General features: G+C 39.9%; 1 protein-coding gene and 1 pseudogene across 5 annotated transcripts in view; both read right to left on the bottom strand.

Annotated features, from left to right (window-relative positions):
• The window catches only part of DENND5B (DENN domain containing 5B), a 220,790-nt gene that overhangs the window by 9,822 nt on the left and 188,867 nt on the right, over positions 1 to 22,101 (bottom strand). For all 5 annotated transcript variants that reach the window (XM_059886403.1, XM_005206831.5, XM_059886404.1 and 2 more), the window contains 5 exons: positions 12,144 to 12,272; positions 9,462 to 9,583; positions 4,104 to 4,249; positions 2,160 to 2,278; positions 1,144 to 1,331 (listed from right to left, as the gene is read on the bottom strand). In XM_059886403.1, the coding sequence (XP_059742386.1) occupies positions 1,144 to 1,331; positions 2,160 to 2,278; positions 4,104 to 4,249; positions 9,462 to 9,583; positions 12,144 to 12,272 (704 nt within the window). The remainder of the gene's footprint in view (positions 1 to 1,143; positions 1,332 to 2,159; positions 2,279 to 4,103; positions 4,250 to 9,461; positions 9,584 to 12,143; positions 12,273 to 22,101) is intronic.
• LOC101902656 (glucose-6-phosphate 1-dehydrogenase-like) lies at positions 12,279 to 22,101 on the bottom strand (annotated as a pseudogene).

Genomic DNA, 22,101 nt, shown 5'->3' with positions numbered 1-22,101 from the left:
AAAGAATAAGGGAGATTGTTAAAGACTGTATCATTCTAATAGTTAATATATCACTATATGCTAACAAACGGATATAGAATAATAATATCTAAGGAAATTGCTTTGTTAACTAAGGACCTCTTAGGTACCTCTTATTAATAAGGTACCTCCAATAACTCATGGTTATTGTCTATGAATTGAAATAAAACCACTTGACTGTCTCTTTAGTTTTCTGTGGCTCCTGTAATAGATGACCACAAATTTAGTAACTTAAAAAAGGGAGAAATTTCTTCTCTCACAATTCCAGAGGGAGAAGTCAGAAATCAGTATCAATGGGTGGAAATCAAGTTGTGGACAGGGCTGTGCTTCCTCAGGAGGCTCAATGGAAGAAGTTGCTCCTTGCCTCTTCAAGCCCAGGTGGCATTCCTTGGCCTGTGCCCACATCATCCAGTCTCTGCCTCCATCTGTCTATTTATTGTCTTCTCCTCTGTGTGTCTAATTTCCTCTATCTTATAACAATACATGTAATTAAATTTAGGGTTCACCTGGATAACCCAGATAATTTCCCTATCTCAAGATCCTTAACTTACTCAATTGAGTAACATTTACATATCCCAGGGATTAAAATTTGATATCCTTGGGAGACTAAAGACCACATTAGTATAAACTAGAAGTTTATTGTGCTATTAAAAATGGCATGTGAACACAATATCCCATCTGTAGAAGTCACTTTTTTATATATTTTGTCACTTCTACAGGAAGTTTGGGGGTGGGGTGGGGAGTGGAATTTTTAGAATTACTCTTAGACAAAGGGGCTTTGGATAACTAGATATGAGAGTACTATAACTGTCCTTATTCTTCCTTGAAGTTTCAGGCAAAATATTATTTATTCATACCTTCAGAGCATAACTGAAATAGAGCAGGTGGTTTTTTATTGGATTTTAACATCTAAATTCTTCAGGCTTTTAATTATTTGTAATTATCCTGCCTTATTTCCCCCCTTTTCTCTCTCCACTCTAAAGTCTTTCTCACAAATTAATTTTCCTCAGCTTTCTTTTTAATCTCCTTACCATAATTCATTTAACACAACAGTTTTTTATGAAATGGCCAAATGATGCCTAAAACATCTAAGACACATTGGAAAATTAAAAAACAACTAATTACTGGTAGTTTTTCCTGTCAGTGATGTGATGCTCAGTCTCCTGGCCACAGTGGGTGATTTCTGCTGGGGTGGAGTCCGACACTGCTTTACTAGATCCTCATCTGCTGCTGATGTCATCAATTCTCCAATGAGAATTCTCTCCAGACTTCCATCATCAATGCCTTTCCCCAGCCACCGCCCACATGGGAACCTAGCAGGACAGAAATAACCTTCAGAATCTCCAATATGTTACTAGCTTTAATCAGAATTTTTAAATGGCATCAAGGGTGAAACCCATCATTTTAGTGGGTGTTCAGCCTGTGGGTGATTTTTTCATTATAAAAAATTGCAAACACTTAAAAAAGAAGACAAAAAAATAGACACCCATGTTCTTATGACTTAGTTATAACATTCTCCCATATGCTTCATTTTTGTTTTTTGTTAAAAGTATTTTAAAGTAAATCACACATCAGGACATTTTACTAATTACTTCAGTGAATCTCTGAAAAATAAAGAAGTCTCTCTTGTATAGCCATAAATTATTATTATCAAATTAAAGTAACTTTTAAATATTTTCTCATACCTCATCTGTATCAAAATTCTGTAGTTAGTGTCAACAAGAGTATCTTCAAACTAGATGTTAATGGGGGAATTAAGTTCCAGGAAAAAAGGGGAGAATGTTCTCAAAGAGGAGTGCTGGCTGCAATCAGGAGTGTCCAAAAGAGCCTTTTGTCTTACTGATATTATTTTTTAAGTTTCTTTTTTTCCTTTTCTTACCAGAGTTTCAATCTTTTTCAACATATTTGTGGACTAAGTGTTAGCAGCAAACACAATCAGTCTTTTTGAGAAGTATTTTGGGGGCAATTTTGTATTTGGAACAAAATAACAGAACTTTGTTATTACATAAACAAGACAACCCAAAAAACTAAAGTAAAATTCAAAAGGTAGTGGGAAAGCTTTAGAATGAAAATAATTCTCAAACTTTTTCTTGTCTAAAAAGTATTAAAAGAAGTCTGAACTCCCAAGGACATTTACTTACCTATATGTATGTCCTGTGATTTCATTTCTGACCATGACACAATCCACTAGCCATTTGGCTAACAGTCCTGAGTTATCGTGACCGATCTGGACAGTCGTCAGCTTCCCCAGATTCTGGCACTGTAGGGACAGGATCATAAGGTACTCAGTTCCCAATCTTTTCCTGCCACCTCTCAGCTTTAGTAGTGGTTCCAAACAATTTACAAGTGCAGAGGACTCTGCATAATGTGTTCTGTTGTGCACTAGAGAAAAATATCCAAATAGATCCCTTCTAATGAGACAGGAAACATAGGAACATTATTAAATGAGAGGGATTACATAATGTCTGAGAGTAGATATGTAAACAGGTGCTTGAAGAACACTTGGGAAGGAACAATGATTTCCAACTGGAGAATCCAGAAACATCACCGTAGATTTTTTTTCCTTTGAAGGATGAGAAGAATTCCAAAAAATGGGAAAGGATGCTATTTAGTTATAGAGAGGTCAGAAAAATAATTATAGACATAAAAAATCACCAAGTTCTTCTGCTTTAATAAATACTAAGGCAGACTGACCTCAAACATCATCTAGAAGTCTCTGAAGCTACTGTTAAAAAAAAAAAACATAGTTATCAGCATTCTTCCTGACCCTTTGTGCGTAAGTACAAAAGAAAGTGATGATAAAAAAAAAAAGCGATGATAACAGAAATGGTAAAAATAAATGTCAACAAAATTCTGATGAAAGATCACAGACCCCAACTGACTATGTATAGCTGGGAACCTCAAAGCTATGAGTTCTCAAAGCACTTCACATCTTTGAATCATAGCGATCTAGGTGATGGAGGAGGGCATGTTGAATTAGTTGTGGCAGCAGAGATGGAAAGAAGCAGGCAGATGTGAGAGTCTGGAAACAGCAATGATGGGACTTATAATGCAGTTTATGCTTTATAGCAGTCAAAGAAAAGCCAAGGATTTTAATCTTTTATATACAGATAGCTGTGAGCCCACTGAATAGTGTCAAAATAAGCTCTTGGGCAGTGTCATGACTCTGAGTGGAAACTGCCATTCCTAGACCCCAGGAAGAGAACGTTCAGTTAGTACCATTTCCCTTCGGAAAGGAGAACAGATGTTTGTCTCCTTTCTGCATGCCAGGATCAACCAGCATGTGGGCTCAAAAGTATGGGGCTACTTCACCAGGTAAGACCGGAAAACTGACTATCATAGTGAGAGGTATTTTCGCAAGATCACTTTATAAATATCACCATGTGGTCTAAAGGCCAAAGCATGAAAAGCAGCTCCCGTTCCCTTTGTCCAGGTTCAGGCAGGGTGAATTTACAGTTTGGAAGAGAACCACTGTGGGGAAAGCATTCACCTGAATGTTCTCTACGTGCCAGGTTTTACAACACGCGTTGGGAATTATGGAAAAGGACCTGGCAAAGCCCCAGAGTGCACCACTACAAGTAGAAATACACAGCTTAACAATTAAAATAACAATAAGAATGCAAAACAAATTCATGTGTTCCAGACAACTTTTGGAGAAGGCAATGGCACCCCACTCCAGTACTCTTGCCTGGCAAATTCCATGGACGGAGGAGCCTGGTAGACTGCAGTCCATGGGGTCGCTAAGAGTCAGACACGACTGAGCGACTTCACTTTCACTTTTCACTTTCATGCATTGGAGAAGGAAATGGCAAGCCACTCCAGTGTTCTTGCCTGGAAAATCCCAGGGATGGGGGAGCCTGATGGGCTGCCATCTATGGGGTCGCACAGAGTCGGACATGACTGAAGCGACTTAGCAGCAGCAGCAGTAGCAGACAACTTTAGGTATATAATCTTCTAAATGATCCTGCATGCTTAATTACCCTTTGTATTATTTGACTCGGGGAAAAATGAAAAACTGAAACTGGCATTGTTGTGTAGAACTATGTATGACACTTTGTGCTAAGAAAGCAATTAGTTGAACCTACTTCAAAAGTCATTTCAAGGAGGTTTTTGGGAATCTGCATTACTCCCGTGTCTCCTAGTTCTCCTGATACACAGATCCAAGGGTTTGACGTGATGATCGCGTTGCTCAGCTTTTTGATGGGAATGATCACTGACCTATATGGAATCACTGAAAGAAAAATGCTGAAATTAATACAAAATAACAATGAAGTTCTCCTGAAGAAAACAAATATATGTTCAGAATTCTGTTGGCTTTCACAGATAATTTGCTTTTTAATGATCTATCAAGATATAAACTTAAGCAACAGGATGAGATCATAACCTCCTCTAGTCTAGAAAGATGAGGTCTGGTATTAAGCCACAAGTCCCAGTACTTGTACTAGTTTCCATACTTATACATCATTATGTATACATGGCATTGTTGTTGTTCAGTTGCTAAACTCTGTCCGACTCTTTGCAACCCCCATGGACTGCAGCACACCAGGCTCCTCTGTCCTTCACTATTACCTGGAGTTTGCTCAAATTCTTATACATCGAGTCAGTGATAACTGTCTAACCATCTCAACCTCTGTCACCCTCTTATCCTTTTGCCCTCAATCCTTCTCAGTACCAGGGTCTTTTTCAATGAGTTGGCTATTCGCATCAGGTGGCCAAAGTATTGGAGCTTCAGCTGCAGCAACAGTCCTTTCAACAAATATTCAGGGTTGATTCCCTTCAGGATTGACTGATTTTATCTCCATGCAGTCCAAGGGACTCTCAAAAGAGTATTTTCCAGCACCACAATTCGAAAGCACCAATTCTTCAGCACTCAGCCTTCTCATGGTCCAACTCTCACACCCATAACATGGCATGCTTATCATCAGCACTACATTTTATAAACAATGTCAGGCATTAGCACCAGAATACCTGAGGACATAGACAGTGACTGTGTAGTATTTTCATTGCTTTGATGTTTTTATTCATTTTGTTCCAAAATGGAGTACAAATGAGCATGGTTACTGGCATGGTTTCATATAAGGAAAGTGGTTGGTGACTACTTGCATAGTATCTGCTTGTTGCTGATTTTCTTGGGCAATGCTTCACAACACTGCACTCCAGAACTTTCTCACCCCAGTGTTACAGTCCTATATGCAAAGCCAGTAATAGACAACAGCACCTCCATTCCAGTTGTAATATGAAGTCTATTAGCTACAACTTGGAAAGGGGGCTCTAGGGCAAGAGATGCCTCAGGGAGAGAATAAGGATGTGGAAAGGAATTTGTGAAATCGTCCCTTTGAAGGCTCTTCAAAGGCAAGCCACTAGATGTCACTGGCCAAACACCATCGTTTGCTCAAATGTGGAACCCACAGTTAGGCATTCCACACACCTCCATTTCCTTTAAAAAATGAGGACGGCTCAGACACATTAGCATATTTTTAGCCGTCAGAGCCATACTTTTTTTTTTTTTTTTTTAAAGCAGGGTAGAATCAATATTTTGGTTGGTATTCTCTTCATCCAGTCACAAGAGAACTATTAAAAAGTCCTCTTTGAAAGAACTACATGCAGGATTAAAAACAGTCACTGGACAAGGGGCTCAGATACTGCCTCACAAGAGGGGTTCATGTTTCAGTGTGCTCTTAGATGAGCAAAATGAATGGGATAAATGGCTCATTTCTCTAATTTTACATAGAGGACTTTCTTTCTGTTGGCTGAATAACTCCCCTTTCTGTCCTTTTATTTTGGCTGAAGGAAAGGAAAATGTCAGAGAAAAAGGCCATATTTTCATGGCTTAGTAATCATGAGACTCAAACGATTTTTGAAACTGAAAGCAGAAGAGGTTAGTGCAAGATGTTATTTTAGGTGCCAGAGGCTACTCATTTCTTTCACTAATAGGATTAGAAAAGATGCAGAAAAAGGCTTGTTTAGGGTCAGCAGTTCTGTTGGCTGCAAAGGGCTCACAGATACACAACAATGATTTCATAAAGCAGAAAAAGAGTAGTAGTATTAAACTCAGAATATTTATTTCATGAAGTATTTCAATTCCCTGGTTTTAAGAGTTACATGGATAAAGAGAAATCTGCAGATATGGGGAAGAGCTTAGGAGTCCCTCTGCAATTTCTTTTCTTTCAAAATTGTGTATAACACCTTAGCTTCTAATTAACTAACAGTATCTTGACAGATATTACAGGTTAGTCTAATAACCATTCTAACTCCATTTTCTTTGTCTGCCTCTACCAGAGACTTAGAAGACCAAAACCTACACAACTCTGCCCAGTGAAATACTGGTTATATTTATTGAAATTTCTCAGAAAACTATGTTCTTCTGGCACAGATTCTGACCCCTCTTCCTTGGCACTGCTTCCTTCTTCAGGCTGGAGGGTAAACTGAGAACAGCTATCCTGTGATCATGAGGTGATTAGCACACACTGGCAGCGGTCACAGGGCTTGGGTCTGTGATAGCACTGCAGACTGCCTACTTCAAGACTTCTCACTGTGTAAGAAAAACAAAACTACCGATTTGTTTAAACCACTGTTTTCTGATATTTGCAACTGAAAACAATTCCTAACTGATACAAGTAAAAATTCTCCAAAGTAGGGAAGGGGACCAATGTGACAGAATAAATACTATAATTTAGTTTATCAAAAACACATCTTCAATCAGTATTTCCTCCCTCTTGTTGTTGTTCAGCGGCTAAGCTGTGTCTGACTCTTTTTGACCCCCATGGACCGTAGCATGTCAGGTTTTCCTGTCCTTCACTATCTCCCAGAGTTTGCTCAAATTCATGTCCATTAGCATTCAGAGTCTATTTAACCACCATATTCTCATTTTGCTCTTGACGTCAATCTTTCCCAGCATCAGGGTCTTTTTCAATGAGTTGGCTCTCCATCAAGTGGACAAAGTATTGGAGCTTCAACTTCAGCATTAGTCCTTGCAGTGAATATTCAAGGCCAATTTCCTTATAGTGACTGGTATGATCTCCTTGCAGTCCAAGGAACTCTCAAGAGGCTTCTTAACACCACAATTTGAAAGCATCAGTTCCTTGGTGCTCAGCCTTCTTTACGGTCCAACTCACACATCTATACATGACTACTGGAAAAACCACAGCTTTGAGTATACGGACCTTTGTCAGCAAAGTGATGTCTCTGCTTTTGAATACGTTGTCTAGGTTTGTCACAGCTCTCCTTCCATGGAGCAAGCACTTTAATTTCATGGCTGTATTCACTGTCCTCAGTGAGGTGATTTTGGACCCAAGAAAATAAAATCTGTCACTGCTTCCACTTTCCCCCCTTCTATTTGCCATGAAGTGATGGGACTAGATGCCATGATTTTAGTTTTTTGAATGTTGAGTTTTATGCCAGCTTCTTCACTCTCCTCTTTCACGTTCATCAAGAGGCTCTTTAGATTAACTTTACTTTCTGCCATTAGAGTGGTATCATCTGCATATCTGAGTTTGTTGATATTTCTCCTGGCAATCTTGATTCCAGCTTACAATTCATCCAGTCAGGCATTAACTGCTATATAAGAAGTTATAGAAGTTACATAAACAGGGTGACAATTTACAACCTTGTCTTACTTCTTTCCTAATTTTAAACCAGTCAGTTGTTCCATGTAAGTTTCTAATTGCTTCTTAAGCCACATACAGGTTTCTCAGGAGACAAGTAAGGTAGTGTGGTATTACCATTTCTTGAAGTATTTTCCACAGTTTGTTGTGATCCACACAAAGGCTTTAGTGTAGTCAATGAAGCAGATTTTTTTTTTTTTTAATTCCCTTGCTTTCTCTATGATCCAGCGGATATTGGCAATTTGATCTCTGGTTCCTCTGCCTTTTCTAAACCCAGCTTGTACATCTAGAAATTCGCAGTTCACGTACTGCTGAAGTCAAGCTTGAAGGGTTTTGAGCGTAACCTTACTAGTATTCAAAATGAGTGCAACTGTATGGTAGTTTGAACATTCTTTGGCACTGCTATTCTTTGGGGTTGGAATGAAAATGGACCTTTTCCAGTCCTGTGGCTGCTACAGAATTTTCAAATTTGCTGGCATATTGAATGCAACACTTTCAAAGCATCATCCTTTAGGATCTGAAATAGCTCAGCTGGAATTCCATCACCTCCACTAGCTTTGTTTGTAGTCACATTTCCTAAGGTCCACTTCACACTCCATGATGTCTGGCTCTAGGTAAGTGACCACACCATCGTGGTTATCTGGGTCATTAAGATCTTCAACATTCAGCAAGATTCTGAAGTCTTTCTGAATCATCAAAGTTTAATGATGTTCAGTTTAGTTCAGTTGCTCAGTCCTGTCCAACTCTTTGCAACCCCATGGACTGCAGCACACCAGGCTTCCCTGGCCATCACCAACTCCTGGAGCTTGCTCAAACTTATGTCCATCGAGTTGGTGATGTCATCCAACCATTTTGTCCTCTGTCGTCCCCTTCTCCTCCTGCCTTCAATCTTTCCCAGCACCAGGGTCTTTTTCAGTGAGTCAGTTCTTCACAACAGGTGGCCAAAGTATTGAGTTTCAGCTTTAGCATCAGTCCTTCAGATGAATATTCAGGACTGATTTCCTTTAGGGTTGACTGGTTTGATCTCCCTGCAGTCCCAGAGACTCTCAAGAGTCTTCACCACAGTTCTAAAGCATCAATTCTTCAGCACTCAGTTTTCTTTATAATTCAATTTTCATATTCACACATGACTACTGGAAAAACCATAGCTTTGACTAGACAGACCTTTGTTGGCAAAGTAATATCTTTGCTTTTTAATATGCTGTCTAGGTTGGTCATAGCTTTTCTTCCAAGGAGCAAGCATCTTTTAATTTCATGGCTGTTCAGTTACATGTTTATTATTATCATATACTGATTCTTTGAATTTATGTGTTTCAGATAAGACACTGCAATGTTTGTTTAATAAAACATTCCTCTTCACATCAACCCCATTTCCTACTGCAGGATGGGTTTTTTGGTAAGCAGACTCTGAGTCAGAAATCAGCATGAAGAATGCTGCTTCTGGGTTCAACATGTGAGGAAGAAAGGGTGGGCTGAGGCAGAAACTGAGCTCTGATGCTGTGAGTCCTCAGCTGATACCACAGTGAGTTCTGGGGCAGCCCAGGGATCAGGCAGGGATCCTGGCTGGCTTTAGTAGGACGGACAGCCTCAGGGATGGTAGTTTTCTTTGGTGAGACATTCCCCAAATAGCCGAGGGTTGTCTTCAGGAGGTGGGGCTGCTGGGCTGTAACCTTTATTGCTAAATGGAGATGGGGTTGGGCAGGGAAGGTTGGGGGAGGGGTGGATGTTACAGTGTCTGTCTCACTGAACTGTGGTATGTCTCACTTTTAAAAATATAAACTCTTATTCCATTAGTCATCCGAGCAGCACTTCACTTAACATTCACTTCTCCAGACTTACTGATAGTGGTGAAGACACTGGTGAAGCAGAAATAGTCCACAGCATTGAGGGAAAGAAGATGGTAAAGAAACTGCTCTCTTTCTTCTTCACAACGGAGAAAAGCATAACGTTTATAAAGCTTCCTAGGAAAGGATAAGACAAACACAAAGTAATAGTATTGTGTATTTTTCTTTATGTCTTCCGCTAAAAAATACTTCCTCTTAGACAAACGATGAGTAGAAACTTCAATCTAGAAAGAACAGACAATTCATAAAAATGAATGTATATACGTTAATATTTTAACCTACTTAGTAATTAAAGAAACAACCTCCTGTGAATTCATTTTGTCCATTAAAGTAATAAAGATTTAAAATTAATGATCAGTGCTGATGGGGGTGTATGTGGGGGGTGGCAGTGAATAACAGAAAGTGTAATCTGAAAATTTCAGAAAAGCAATTTGTTGGTAATATTTAAGTAATTAAAAATAATTATTCTTTGACTTATTAATTTTATTTTAAGGACTCAGTCCTAAGGATATAATACGAAATGGCAAAGATTTACTCACAAATGTCCACTTGAATATTATTTGTAAAAAATAAAAACACTGAGTTGGCCAAAAAGTTCATTCAGGTTTTTCCAACCCAATATATCATAGTATACTAATTTAAAATAAAGTTTAGGACTTTCCTAGTGATACAATGGGTAAGAATCCATCCGCCAATGCAGGGAACACAGCTTCAATCCCTGGGTCTGAGAAAATTTCACATGTCATGGCGCAACTAAGCCCAGGCGCCACAAGTACTGAGCCTGAGCTCCAGAGCCTGCAAGCTGCAACGAGAGAAGCAACAGCAGTGAGAAGGCCACGCACCGCAACTAGAGAGTAGTCCCCTGCTCATGGCAGCAAGAGAAAGCCAGCATGCAGAGTGAAGACTCAGTGCAGCTAAAAACAAATTTTAAAAAATTTGTTAAAAAAATTAAGTTTAAGAAGAATTTTAACAATAACAAAACTACTACTCCCCACATCTGCTATTAATAGCCTATGGTGGATTTTTTTTTCCCTCATCCCATGGCTGAAGGACATAACATTCACTAAAGATAAATTTTTAAAAATACTGACTAGTTATAATCATCCATATTATAGTGTTTGGAAGATATCTTTCTGGAAAATTTAAACCACTCTGTGTTTCAGATGTTTCATTTCAAATAAGGATTGAATTTTAACTGAGTAAGAAAAAAACTACTGCTCCCTAAAACAGTAACTTTTTATTAAGCATTTACATTTAAGCATTTCCCAAGTATTTCATAGTTATTAATATATCTAATCCTCGTGATCACATGAGAGGTAAGTCTATTAGCATTCTCCTTTTACAGATGAGGAAAAGTGATAAAATGAAGTTAAGGATCTTGCCTAAAAGGCCATTCAAATAGTGAATAGTAAAGGCAGTATTTGAACACAGGCATTCAGATTTCAGAGACTTTATGACATAGAAAATGTTATGGTATAATATTAACCTGAAAAAAGGGTGAGCTGAATTGCAAATACAGTATAATCTTAACTAAGAGAACATGCATAGAAGGAAGTACAGTAGAAAACATGTAAGATACTTAGTAGTTACCTTTACGTAGCAACATTTTTAAACGACTATCATTTTCTGCTTTGTACTCTGGCCACAAAGGGCAGAAGACTTATCAGCAGGGATAAGGTGTGGGGAGTGTAGTCAGTTTTAAGAGGAGACGGTCAGGTTCACAGGCTGTACTTCACATCATATATTCTTTATCTAACTCATTCTTTGGATATTAAGAGTCATCCTAAAATGCTCCAAGGGATAACTAACTCTACAGTGATACATACAAATTTAAAATCACAAAAAGAATTGGGTTATGGTGGGATTCCAACACTCTCGTGTTTGAGGTCTCTGCTGAATCCTTTGCATGCCTTTGCTCTAGAGAACCCCAAAGCCCTTAATTTTCAAATTAATTCTACTATTATGTATTATCATCTAGGTTTCTGATGGAGTAAAGGGAATCAATCAAAACAGTTAATTAACTAATATGCTCTTGACTGGTTTACTGGCTCTACACTACTAAATATAAGTATTGGTAAGACTCTCAGAGAAGCTCTTTACTATGGACCTTTTTTTTGCTACTCCTGGTTTTGTTGTGATCTTCACAATATGATACAAGGTTTACACAAATTCAACCCATCTTTTGGGTATTTCCCTTGTGGCTCAGCTGGTAAAGCTTCCCTTGTGGCTCAGCTGGTAAAGAATCCACCTGCAATGTGGGAAACCTGGGTTCAATCTCTGGGTTGGGAGACCCCCTGGAGAAGGGAAAGGCTACCCATTCCAGTATTCTGGCCTGGAGAATTCCTTGGACTGTACAGTCCATGGGTTCGCAAAGAGCTGGACACAACTGAGCCACTTTCACTTTTTGGATGCTACCATCAACCTGTGGGACTACTTAGCTTTTTTTTTCTGAAAAAGGTAGCACCATCTGCCTCTGGCTATGAAATCTGTACCCTCCCATATATAATCAAATAGGAGGTCATGACACAGAGTTTCTGAAACATGTGCCTGTTAGAAAGGAAGAGTGCATGTGCAAGGAGTGAACAACTCATGCTAAAGAAGGCAGCCTGTCAGTCTATGCAACTTATTTTGTAGGCATAGGTCATAGAAACAGAAATGCCTCGAGGCCACCTCTTACTTTGTGAGCAGCTGGTTAGAGAGCAACTGCTTGAGATGCTGGGACAAGACCTTCTTTTCTAGAGACAATCTTATCCATGCTCGAGCTCGTCCGACATCAGTCTTGATCTCACTCATGTTTTGAATATGCCTAAAGAATAGTAAAACAGCAAAGATGTCAATCCTAAGGCTAACCTTGAACTGGAAAAGAACTGAAGAATTACAGCACTTCGCACAGAAAAGTTATTTTCTACTTAGAGGGAATAGGCCACACACCATTTATGCTGATTAAACTTCAAGTGTCCCATCTGAATCATGAAATTAGTCCCACATCAGAATTACCATTACAACATGACCAAACAGACAATATCCTAAGATAAAGCATTTAACACTCATTTACTCTTTCAGGTTTTATTTTGTTCTTGTTTCATGCTTGCAGATACATATAAACTGGCAATCAGTTATCCCTGACCCTCAGAAAAATAAAAGTAATAAAACAGGCTGTATATTCATGCTCTTACTCAAAATAATTGTTCTACAGTTTAATTAAATCTCTGCTACAACTTTAATTCACTGAATCATTTTTCAAATTGCTCTGACAACATCTGGAAAATATGAAGTTCCATTTTCTATGGCATTAGAAGAAAAGCTGTATTATACTAATAAATTAAAAATTCTTAAAAATTTGAAAGACTTAGGATACTGTGTGGCCACAAAAAAATTGTGTGATCAACCTCCAAATGAACATTCAGTTCAGTCGCTCAGTCGTGTCCAACCCTTTGCCACCCCGTGAATCGCAGCACGCCAGGCCTCCCTGTCCATCACCAACTCTCGGAGTTCACCGAGACTCACGTCCATCGAGTCAGTGATACATCCAGCCATCTCATCCTCTGTCGTCCCCTTCTCCTCCTGCCCCCAATCCCTCCCAGCATCAGAGTCTTTTCCAGTGAGTCAACTCTTCGCATGAGGTGGCCAAAGTACTGGAGTTTCAGCTTTAGTATCATTCCTTCCAAAGAAATCCCAGGGCTGATCTCCTTCAGAATGGACTGGGTGGATCTCCTTGCAGTCCAAGGGACTCTCAAGAGTCTTCTCTAACACCACAGTTCAAAAGCATCAATTCTTCGGCACTCAGCTTTCTTCACAGTCCAACTCTCACATCCATACATGACCACAGAAAAACCAGAGCCTTGACTAGACGAACCTTTGTTGGCAAAGTAATGTCTCTGCTTTTCAATATGCTATCTAGGTTGGTCATAACTTACATATATGTATAAATTAGTATTCTGTGTTGAAGTTGATGCTATGCCCAGCAGGACTGAATTAATCTTCCTAAATTATTCCCCTCCTAGGAGGAAAGAAGGATTGAGCAGGAAGGACAAATCTAAGGGACAGGGTAATTATAGAAACAGTACAATGAGTCACTGAAAAGTCTTTGTGATTGTGACCCACGATCTTTCCTTTGATTTTTTTTTAAGTACAGAATGACTTATCTCAGCTGTTATAATCATTGCAGATTCTGATGATTCCAGCATTCATAAAAAGGAATACCCTCCTTGTAAAACACATCTCTTCCCCCTGCCCAGTTTTATTGAGATATAATTGACACACAACATATAAGGTACACAACATAATGATTTGACTTATATAGATTATGAAATAATGATCACAATAGGTTTAGTGAACATCTACCATTTCTTATAGATACATTAAAGACAGTTTTTTTCCTTGTGATTAGAATTTTTACAATTTACTGTTAACAACTTTCATTTACATTGTACAGCAGTGTTGTCTTGTCATGTTGCACAACACATTACATCCCTACTAAGTACTTAAAATTCAGAGTTTATACTTTTTGACTGCCTTCAGATGATCTCCCTCCAACCCACCTTGGCCTCTGGTGATCACAAACCTGATCTCTTTTTCTATGAACTTGTTTGTTTTTGCAGTATAACTGACCCACAACACTGTGTTAGTTCCTGCTACACAACAGTGATTTGATTTCTATACATTTCAAAAAGATCACTATGATAAGTCTAGCTGTCATCTGTCACCATACAACAATATTACATAGTTACTGTCTATATTCCCCACACTACATTTCATACCTGTGACTAATTTATTTTGTTAACTGAAAGTCAGTACCTCAATCTCCCTCTATTTCTCTCCTCTCTCGAAGCCCCTGCCCTCTTAGCAGCCACCTGTTTTCTGTATCTATGACTGATTATGTTTGTTTATTCGTTTTCTTTTTTAGATTCCACATATAAGTGACATCATGCAGGATTTCTCTTCACTTAGCATAATGCCCTCTAGGTCCATCCATGGTATAATACACACATTCTTACTTCTCTTCTTCCTTCTTTCTCTCTCAATCCCTGGATGTAAAGATTTAGCCTCTCAATCCAGGGCACCTACATATGATCAAACACTTTTTTAATTCCATTTGCTGGTTTAATGACAGGGGACTGAGGTCGGGCATCCCACCTGCTGCTTGGTTTCCAGTGGGGAGGACATTCGAGGGGGACATTTGAGGAAGCCAAGACGGTGGGGGGGTGTGCTGGGCAGCCTGGAAGTTCCTTCCAGGGGTGACCAGGAATATCAAATAGCACTGAGGCTGGTGCAGAAGCAACTGGGCCTTCCTCCTGAGTTCTGAGGAGCCTGCTGACAGCCATGGCCCACTGAGGCCTACCACTGCCCCTCCCTATGGTCCTCTAACTCCAGTCATCTGGAAAGAGCCAGGACAGATGAAGAGCCACTCTTCTTTCTTCCACTGGGGCTCAGTTTTGTGGACAGAAGCTGGCTCACTGGCTGCTGGGGATGGTCACAGTGTGATTCTCTTGTGCTTGTGGTTGAAGAATGTAACTGGGCCCAAGGCAGCCATGGCACAGTGTGGCCAGAGCCTGGAGCCGGTATTGTGAGGCTGATGGTTATGGTCTCAAGGTCCTCCTGAAATGGGGTCAGACAGTGGGAAGGACAGAGAGACAGGCCAAGGTGGGTTGGGGTGGGGACCAGGTGCTCAGGGCTCAGAGCATGTGGCATTCACCCACTTGTTGGTCCCTCTGTACTGGAAGCCCGTTCTCTTCATCAGCTCATCGGCCTCTGTGGGGCCTGGGCTACCACAGATGTAGGGGATGGGCTGGGGATTCTTGCGATTGATCTGGTGCAGCAGTGGGGTAAAGATGTACCCGGTCTGCTGAAGCTCGTCACTGCACACAAAGTGCATCTGGCTTCCACTGAAGATGTCCAGGATGAGGCGTGCTCATATGCATCAAAGAGCTTCACGTTCTTGTATCTGTTACTGTAGGTGAGGTCCAGCTCTGACTCCTCAGGGTTGAAGAACATGCCAGGCTCCTTGGTCATCATCTTGGCATACACAGCCTCCTTGGGCTGCACATGGATTACCAGTTTGTTGCATTTGCATTGCTGCTAGAAGACATCACCAGCCATGTTTAGGCACTGCAGACACACCTCGGTCTTGTGCTAATTCAGGGCTCTGCCGCAGCACAGTATGAAGGGCAGCCTATCCCACCTCTCATTCCCCACAGAGAACATAAAAGCCGCAAAGGTGTCAGTGGTGGACCCATGGGGCACCCTGGGGTCCTCTGGGTACCCTCTGGTGGCCTCACCTTCTTCAGTGGGGTTCCCCATATATTGGCTCAGGACCACATTGCTCACCTGCACCTTTGATATACATTTCAACACCCTGACCTTATCATCACGGATGTTATCTGAGTTGGTGGAGATGGGCTTCTCCATGGCCACCAGACACAGGATCTGGAGGAGGGGATTTTGCATCACCTCCCAGATGATCCCAGATTCAATGAGGTAGCTCCACCGGCCCTCAGTGCCAAATGGCTCCTTGAAGGCTCCATGCAGGCAATGTTGTCACGGTTCCAAATGGGGCCTAAAGATCCTGTTGACAAAACCTCAGCACCATGAGGTTCTGGACTACCTCCTTACCCAGGTAGTGGTCGATGCAGTAGATCTAGTTCTCACAAAACAGGGAGGCTGCGTGGTCGGACAGCTGGTTGGAAATACGCAGGTCCCTCCCAAAGAGCTTCCCCATGATGATACGGTTCTGTCTGGCTCGCGCAGGTGTCACAGATGTTCTTGGTGACAGTCCTGTAGCCGCTGGGGAGCAAGGCCAGGTAGAAGAGGCAGTGGCCTGCGGACCCTAGTGGAGAGCGTTCATGCCACTGTTGAGGTGCTCCTAGGAAGCCACGTCATCATACTGGCTGGCCATGTAGGAGCTGTGGGCAAAGAACTCCTCCAGCTTGGGCTCCTTCTCTGGGGTGGACTTGCTCTGCTTGCGGATGTTGGCCACTGTGAAGTGGGAGTCGGTGTAGCCCACAATGAAGGTATCTTTTGGCAGAAGCCATCCTGGAACAGCTACCAGATGGTGGGTAGATATTCCTCTTGAAGAGGATATGTACATATTAAGATATATTGTCCCTGATTGATGGAAACAATAGCTTTGGCACAGCTCTTCCCACAGTATCCCACACGTCTGTGTCTGGCTCAGAGCCACCTGCTCTGCCATGATGCTCTCTGTGCTGGGTGCCCGGCTGCAGGTCACCTGTGGTCCCCAGTACTGCACTTCCATGTCTGGATGCCTTGTGAGTCCTCATGTGTTCACATGTGTCCCTCCCTCCTTCGTCCTGAGGTTTGGTTTTCTTGTGTGCCCTGGGCAGAGGGTTCCATTTCTGCAGTGTGATCACGCCCCTCGATCCCAGTTGTAGGCCAGCCTTCTTCAGCACACCCCCCACCCCTTGCTAAGGTCAGCTGGTCAGGTCAAACCAGCCCTATTAGGTAGCCTCGTGGTGGCTATTCCCCCAGCAGGGTCAGAGCTAGGGAGGCTCGAAGCTGCAGCTTCCCGTCTGGGGCAGACTCCCATGCGTCTGATCAAACACTCTTGATAAACAAAATGTAAAATAAAGCATTATCACATCACACGAGAGGCTTAAAGAAGTGGCTGAAAAACACATCAGAATGAGGAGATAAAAGAAAATTCTGTTGACATTTTCGTGTTAACCAACCTCACCTCACCTCTAAGAATTTTTTTCAGAAATTATGACAGACTTAATTTATCTTTAAAGGGCTAAGACCATTACACGTGGTCACAAATGAAGAAAACTGGGGTCAGGCAAGCCCCATTTACACCCTGATTATGGTGGTGGCAGCAGTGGTGGGCACTGGACAACCCACATGGGCACAGCCAATATGAGCCTAGGAAACAGCATTGGCTCTTCCTCAACCCTGACATTGCCCAGATGAAACAGCTGACTAAAAGCAACACTGGAAAATGCTCAGGTATTTATCACTTAACGTTCCACAGTACTTACAAGGTCCCCCCATGAGCTCAGTGCCAGATAAGAGTTCACAGGATCCAGGAATACCACGCTCTCAAAGTGTATCCACCCAAAATGAATCTACATGAAGTCTGGTAAGTACTTATGTTGGGTAATCTTTTCCTAAATATTCTTACTGCTCTAACACAGTAAAATCTACTGAAATTAGTCGTATGCTGGCCTTAAACTGGAGACATAATAGATCAAGAATGTCAAAATGGGACATAATAATTTGAAAAACAATGTATGGTTAAGGAAAATGGGCAGGATTGGAATACATAAAGTGAAATGTATTTTCTTTAGGTGGCTATTAGCATTCCCCTCATAAAAATGTTTGCACTTTTTTTTTTTTTTTGGCAGGAGGCACGGGCGTCAAGAGATGAGGCCACCAGACTCTTCTCAAGCCCTTTGTTTACTGGCACTAGGGAAATTTCTTTGCCTAAAAGACTGCTTCCTAATGTAATTAATTGCTTTATTGCAGAATCTTCAAACGCTCACAGGATATCATCTGAATTGCTCAAGCTTGCATTCAAGGCCCATGAAGTCTTGGCCTCAACATATTTTCCTATTAAAAAATTCTACTCCAAGCAGTTAACTCATAGACTTGTGTTTTATTACCTGAAGTACCTACTTTCTTTGAGCTTCCTTATTTGATTCTATTCATGTCTGAAATCCCAGCTTCTTCTAGAAAGCTTTCCTTGACCTTGACAGCCTTCAATGATCTAATTTATCACCAGTGAAAGCCAGAGAAATTATTTTTATTAGAGAAATTAAGGAATATTTATTTGAGAAATTAAGGAATTAGCCAATTTTAGTTTAAGCCCACACTCTGTAGTCATAAAAATTCCTCAAATATTCCTTCCTAGGGTAACAAAATTAATCATGCTTATTTTAACCTTAGTGGAGAATAAAGCTGATGCTCACAAGCACATATGCAAACATTATTTATAAAAAGATAAAAGTGACCATCCAGTTTACTGTCAAGTAATTTATTCCCATCTTTATAGGAAAACCAAGTACTTCTAGGATATACTTAAGACATCCTGCTCATTTGTTGACATATTCAGAATATCTATACTTAGATAACAGTACTAACAATCTCCTCAATCATGTAATATTCTACTATACCCCTCATTATTAATTACATTTTGTCATTAACAATAAAAGTTGGTTTGAATGTCTAGATGATATACGCATAGCTACTCTGGAAAGAAATTAGTAATAATGATAATGGCATTGTAATACTCCTCTTTTATATGTAGATAATCTGTATAATTATTTATTGTCCCAAGCCTTTCTCTTTGGAAGAAAAGAAATCATTCTATTATTGACAGTACAGTGATACCTAGTATCTATGAAAGTCCTGGGGAATTGTCAGATATACTAAGATAAAGGGGATAGCCTGTAGACATATCTGTCCTGGACTCATGCCAGCTGCTGAGCAATCTGGTACCAAGACTCTTGACAACTACAGGGACTCAAAAGTCTCTAAACTGCCCATGTCTTTGCCTCAAGACAGAAATTTCGGAGACAGGAGTTACTGGCAGGGCACGAGGCCAATAGAGTGTGAACTCTGAGATCTATGTAATCTAATCTTTAGAAAACAAGTATTTTTTGTTTATCTGTCAAAGTTTAGCATATTACTTAGGTATTTCTCTTTAAGGAAAAAGGTCCACATGAACTATCTAGATTGCAACTAGAGATTACAATGAAGTTCTTGCCTAAGAACTTAGAAACAGAAATAAACATATCCACTGAGATATAAGTAAATATATTATGAAAAAGGGGCTCCCCTGGTGGCTTAGTGGTGAAGAATCTGCCTGCTAATGCAGGAGATGAGGGTTTGATTCTTGGGTCTGGAAGATCCCCTGGAGAAGAAAATGGCAAACCACTCTAGTATTCTTGCCTGGGGAATCTACTGTAAACTTAATACTTTTTCCTTTGTAATTAATAAATTCTTGGGGAAAATACTTTTGAGACACTGCAAATATTCTTGTTTCAGCTTAGATGCTTCAACCACTGATTTTTCTACTTCATTCTTCTATATTTATTAATTGGAGTGCTTCTGTAAAAAAGCTGTTCCACTGTATTCACTTATTTAACTATTTATATTGGAAAAGGCTCTTGGATATTCATTTTATTACTACTGTAAATTACTTTTTTTGCTCAAATTGTTTCAGCTTTGGCCATTTGTAGCTCTTTCAGGCTGGCTCGTCTTTATTATGTGATCCTACACTTTCTGAGCACTCCCTTACCAAAGATGCACTTGGTTCATTCTGTATTTTCCCTTCCTCAGTTCCTGGAATCAATCACTTCTCTAGATAGCCATGGTTCCTTTCATTGGAGAATGGTATCCAGAAACCAATCTGTGGGCACTAGCTGTGCTCACTATTGCTGGGGTATTACTACTTCTAGGCTCTCTCAGTGAAAAGAGCCTGGAAATGTATCAGTGACTGCACAGAGTAGGAAGCTGGGAGAGGGGCTGATGCAAAAGCAGTAGCACAAGGGGGTGATGCATCACAATTGTGTTTTTATGAAAACATATAGGACTACACACCAAGAATGAATTTCATTGTATATACATTTAAGCAAAACCCCAAACAAAAATCACTAGGATGTGAAGGGAACCCCGAATGAAATACAAGGTAACAAATAAACCTAACACTGTTACAAATGAATAATAAGACCACACTGAAGGGGCTGGAGAAAAAAAGAAGGAACCTAAGTTTTGGAAAACAGTATTTTGACTGGGTATCGAAAGGTTAATGACAAAACTGAGTTGTGCAAACACTGTGCTTAGTTAGTACCTCTGTTTCTTACAGGGGTGTGAGGCAGCAATTTCAAAACTACCTTACAGGTTGTACAAATAAGTGAATATATTACAGATAATGAGAGCCAGGTTTCTCATAGTTTGAGAAAAAAATTATAAATAAGGGAGAAGGCTAGCATGATCCCTGTGGTACAGAACTGGAATCAGGGATATCATTATGAATTTATGGTCTTAAAAATTATATAAAAGTACACATACACACATATAAATAAATATAGAAACAGAAGTAAGTATAGATGTGTATGTATGCATGAGTACACAAACATACATTTATTTCTAGGACAGTTTTGAGTGCTTTACCTTTATTAACTCATTGAATATTTATACCAAAATTTTTAAGAGAAACACTATTATTTAATAGGTGAGGAAACTGGGAATATGAGCAATTGCCTTTGGCCACAGAGCCTAGTATGTGGCAGAGTTAAAACAGCAACCCTTGTGGGCTGGTTCCACAGTCTGAGCTCTTAATCAGCACGCTAGACTGCCTTTTATCAAATGAAGGGAGTTTATCAAGGCCGGACACCCCTCCCCAAACAAAACCAACAACATAAAGGAGATAAAAGTAAATATGCAGGAAACTGGAAGGAGTAGGGTAGCCTTATGTAACATGATCATCTCCTAATTAGGTTTTAGAAGTTTGGTCCTTGAGGTCACTGTTGCAAAGCTCTCAACAATCACCACCTTAAAATGATGGCTACTGTGAAATCAAGGCATTAACACATGTGGTTTTATGTTTCCATTAAGAGAGGGGGAGTGCATTCCCCTCATAGTTAGAACTATTCATCTCTTGCTGACCTCAAAAGGAATCATAAGCTACATGAGGACAACTACATTTCATCTATCAAGCAATAAGAGCATTTAAGATATAAATATGGATTCAGAAAACAAAATCCAACATTTACTGAACTCTTAGGATAAGCCAAGAACTTCTTGAAACTTTTTAGTATAATGGACTAACTTGTTTAGGTCTCATGAACTAGACAACTGTTTTTATCTTTGAGAGAAAGAATATGGGCAAACTCCAGGAGACGGTGAGGGACAGGGGGAAGCCTGGCATGCTGCAATCCATGGGGTCACAAAGAGTTGGACACAACTTGGCAACTGAACAGCAACAAGAGAAAGAAAAACTGAGACAAAGAGAAGTTACAAAAAGTGCCTGGGATCACACAGCTTGTGTGAAGTCAGGATGTGCCACTGCAGTATTATGACGCTACCCATAAGAGTTATGCTTTTTAGTTGTAAGCCTTTGATAAATCAAATAAACATCAATAAATGTTGTAACATTAAACCCATATATTTTAAAAGTTAACTAAAAAGGACCCAAAATATTCAAAAGAAAAAACTTCTGCCTTCCTCATTCAGTAAATCTATTTTAGGTATGTTGATGCCTTCTAATCACTTTTAAAACCAGTAATTGCATGTGATAATTTTCAGATTTGCATTTCCTTCAAAGGAAATCTAAGTGACAGAGATTTTTCTGCTGAGTAACTTGCTATTATTTGCAGATATTTTGGTTTATATCTGGGGATAGTAAGAATTTAAGGATACTAAAGAAGGAAAAAACAGAACAAAAGAAAATGTAAAAATAATTTAGGGATATTTAAAAAACTCTTCTCAATTGCATTTTGCCTTTGGATTTAATGTCAGGAAAATCATAACAGTACAAAATTAAAATAAATGAGATTATAAAAAATGTTTTCTTCAGAATACATAGGCAAAAAATACCATAGTCACAGTTATTTGAGCAATTTATATGAAAACCATGAATATTTCAAAAGTTATCACCATATGCTAGCACATATAAC

Source organism: Bos taurus, chromosome 5 (genome assembly GCF_002263795.3).
Source record: "Bos taurus isolate L1 Dominette 01449 registration number 42190680 breed Hereford chromosome 5, ARS-UCD2.0, whole genome shotgun sequence".
Lineage (NCBI taxonomy): Eukaryota > Metazoa > Chordata > Mammalia > Artiodactyla > Bovidae > Bos > Bos taurus.
The sequence above is the reverse complement of the archived record's forward strand: the minus strand, read 5'-3'. Positions and strand labels throughout refer to the sequence as shown.